Source organism: Zychaea mexicana (assembly GCF_025766255.1).
Source record: "Zychaea mexicana strain RSA 1403 chromosome Unknown BDB00scaffold_322, whole genome shotgun sequence".
Lineage (NCBI taxonomy): Eukaryota > Fungi > Mucoromycota > Mucoromycetes > Mucorales > Lichtheimiaceae > Zychaea > Zychaea mexicana.
In genome coordinates this window covers 670-4047 of record NW_026516985.1, presented here as the reverse complement: position 1 = coordinate 4047, position 3378 = coordinate 670, and the positions used below count along the sequence as shown (strand labels likewise).

Below are 3378 nucleotides of genomic sequence, written 5' to 3'. Positions count from 1 at the left end.
CAAGACTATTGCTCAACGATAGCATAATACAAAACCAATATGTGTTGTGCGGCGTGTAAACAGGCACTATACCATGTATTCACCCTATTCACCCTATCCCCCTGAGGCCCCCTCGTTATCTGTTTCTTTTAGAGGCACGAACTCGGTAGAGAAATGTACATTTTCATATATGTAAAAGCTGGGTATGTCAAATACAAATTTAGGGTTTTCCAACTGCAGGGGGGCATCGGAGGAAGGGCGGGCAACCTCAGGGGTGTTGAAGGGTGATTGTTGTTGTTGTTGCTTTTATTGTTACGATGCTTACCGTCTTAATTTTAAGCTGCGATCCTTTTTTCCCGGATAGCATTCAGCGGAGGTTGTTGTTGCTGCCCTTATGACGGGTGGAAACAGAATGTCCAGAGCACGCGCAAAGAGACAGAAACGGCAAAAAAGAATTGCCTGTTTTTGGGTCAATGTCACTCAAACTGTGTCCTAAAGCAGAGTGGCCTGAAGAAAGAGCGAGAAAAGGAAAAATTTAAAACGATCGAAACCGACAATCTCTTTTCTCTCGCTCATTCCTCTTCTTCTTCTTTTTTTGTTTTCTTCCTGTATACCCCCCCCCTATCCGCTCACTTATTCCTTCCTAATACTTAATAATTAACTACTTCAGTCCCCTCAAGCACAGTTTCACCCATTCATTCACTCGTGACGCCGTAAAAGAAAAATAATGCGTTTCCATCTCGTTGCTGCAGCCCTTGCAGCCCTAGCCGCCACCTCCTCTCATGCCGCCGACGACACCACCACCACTCTTCCTGAAAATCCTTACATCACCTTGCAAGTCCAGGACGCCAGTAATTTCTGTACCTTTTTGCCTCCTGCAGACTCCGAGAACCGTAACATTGCTGATACCGAGTATATCGCCAACGTATTTTGTTTGGGCAACAATCCCCTGGCAAAGTCTGCTGGCCAAATGGCCGATGGATTTATTCAGTCGGCACACTATCTTGCTACCGATGACTATGTACAAGTTACCGGCCAGATCGACCCAGCAAAGGCTAACCTCAATGTTACCGATGAAGGTGGTCAGGTACGTCCTATTGTTCCCATCAGAAAAGCAACTCGGCTAAAGCTCATCTGATAACAATACGGTTATTCTCTCTAAACTATGACATCTCTATGTTTCAATCGCTATAACAGTATGACATTGTGATGCCCAAAGGAGCCGTTTGCGCCGGTAATTGGAAGCATTTTGTCAACCTGATTGAACCTGCTGGTCGTACTTATTGTATTCGCTGCTGTGTAAGCTAATTCAAAGTGGGATACGTCTTTATCGTGCTGGCTCTTTTTACTAACATCAATTAATCAACTTTTGTTGAATGTGCATATTAACTACAGCACAGCAAGGTGGATTGCAATCGTGGCATCTCTGAGAAGGGATGTGCACACATTATCCCTGGCGATTACAGTGGTCCCGAGAACGGTATTGCAGTTACCACTTCGAACCCGTCCTCGGCAGCTCCTCAGTCGTCGATCCCTGCCACGGCCGCCGTTTCATCGCCTGCATCTGCTGCTTCGGCATCTCCTGCAGCAAGCTCTTCGTCGGGCAACAGCAACGATGAATCTGTTTCTGCGCAATCTGTTGATGAAGATAAAGAAAGCAGCAGTGCTTTAACTCGCCCAGCTATCGCCACTGGTGTTGTTGGTCTCATTCTATCTGCTGTTGTCTTGCTTTAATGTATTGACGCTTTTATCTATTATAATTATCGTAAAAATTTATATTATAAACATGTTGTATATTATACGTATATACAGAGAAAAATTATCATATCCAGTATCTGTTTTCTCTGGCACAGACCCATGATCGTCCTTTTTCTTTATGAAAAGACAACGCAAGCAAGACCAAGCTGATCTTTGTGTCACTTGTCTTAATAAGGATCCCGTAAGAGGCAAATTTTCTGTGTATATCCAGCTTAGAATGTCAGGAAATGTTCGGTCTGTGTAACCTACCATGTGAAATCTTATCACATATGGTGTTTTTTATACATCTTACCACAGATCTTTTTGCCAAGGATATATCTAAAACATCATGCAGGAGTACAAGCACATCCAAGTGCGTATGACAGATGCTTTCGTGCTATGTTACTGCTACTATATTTATCATTTTCATTTTTAATTATTGGTTGGTTCTTAACAATTCCCGGTAATTGGCAACAAGAAGAACTCAGTTACAGTTTAGGGGAAAGGCACTAGTACGATTTGTTTAAAACTGTAACGTCTACATTGGTGCCATCTTTAGTTTGTTATACCGAGTTGAAACGAAGAAAACAGAAACCACAGCTCATCTTTTTATGCATTATCGCTATAATTAAGAAGTTGGAGAGAAACAGCATATTATATATTTGAGCTCCTCTTTAGACAAGTTGTATTAACAGCCATTTGTAGAATAAACTTCAAATAGATGTGTACTCCCTATCCCTTCCTGAGATTCTAGTCGTTTACTAAAGTGTGCCCTTTTGAAAAGTCCCAACAAGTAAAATAAAACAGTCAGATGACGAGATGTATGCTCGCTTTCTCATAGCTTCAATATTTCTCACAGTTTCTTCCAAGTCGTTTTCTTTATATTATTTTTGCAAGACAACAAGGACGACACTCTTTCCTTTTGCCAGTTTGCCCGTCCTCAGTTTCGAGCTCATATTGAAAACTTGCAGCAGAAACATATTAGTAAAATAGCCCCAAACCGGGTTTTAAAGTGCCTTATTCGGGATATAATATATATAATGGACATCGAGCCCTATTTTTCTCGGATTTCCATGATCGTCATCTCGTCTCACGTAGACAATAGGAAGCAAAACCTTTTTATGAAAAAGCTGAAGATGAACTTCTACACCTGTGAGAAACCGTACGCGTATACCATTAGCAAACCCGCCGCAGTAGCCAGCTAAAAAAAGGAATTGTGCACTATGGTGGCTTTATGCTTCAAGCAAGGAAACAGAGGGTTTTTTCATATCCACATGATGGACTGTTTTTGTGTTAGAATTATATATAGGTCACCAGCAAGTATCTTGGTGTTGTATGCTTTTACGACGAGCTCCCTTGCATAGTAACATCGTTTTTGATGCCCAACGCTAATGCTTTGTCAACAGAAACGGACGTATTGCCGAAACAAATCAGTCAACAATCATCGGGCCAACATTTTTATTTTTCTTAGCGACGGCATGTCCCCTTAGTAACAGTAAGTCTCACTAAGCAACGGGACAATATTAAATAGCAACAATACTATGTAATTTGTGGAGGAGGTTTGACCTACCAGCAATTTTTAACGCAGGATCTTTGTGACTCTATCTACTTGCACGAGCCTTTGTTGATTACGTATATAACAGTGCATTCCTTGAGTTCGCG

At 41.7% G+C, this 3378-nt stretch overlaps 1 protein-coding gene across 1 annotated transcript; it reads left to right on the top strand.

The window, feature by feature from the left end:
* The first annotated feature begins 539 nt into the window (after positions 1-539).
* Positions 540-1961, top strand: BDB00DRAFT_866050 (uncharacterized protein). The gene is made up of 3 exons (XM_053126195.1): positions 540-1066; positions 1177-1278; positions 1375-1961. The coding sequence occupies exons 1-3, from the start codon at positions 707-709 to the stop codon at positions 1711-1713; spliced, it is 801 nt and encodes a 266-aa protein (XP_052972046.1). The 5' UTR covers positions 540-706; the 3' UTR covers positions 1714-1961.
* The last annotated feature ends 1417 nt before the right edge of the window (positions 1962-3378 follow it).

What these genes read in the sequence shown, in the direction of transcription:
- BDB00DRAFT_866050 (XM_053126195.1), top strand. Translation starts at nt 707, where the DNA reads ATGCGTTTCCATCTCGTTGCTGCAGCCCTTGCAGCCCTAGCCGCCACC. An exon ending in TTACCGATGAAGGTGGTCAG is followed by an intron (nt 1,067 to 1,176) that starts GTACGTCCTATT and finishes TCGCTATAACAG; the next exon opens with TATGACATTGTGATGCCCAA. An exon ending in CTTATTGTATTCGCTGCTGT is followed by an intron (nt 1,279 to 1,374) that starts GTAAGCTAATTC and finishes TATTAACTACAG; the next exon opens with CACAGCAAGGTGGATTGCAA.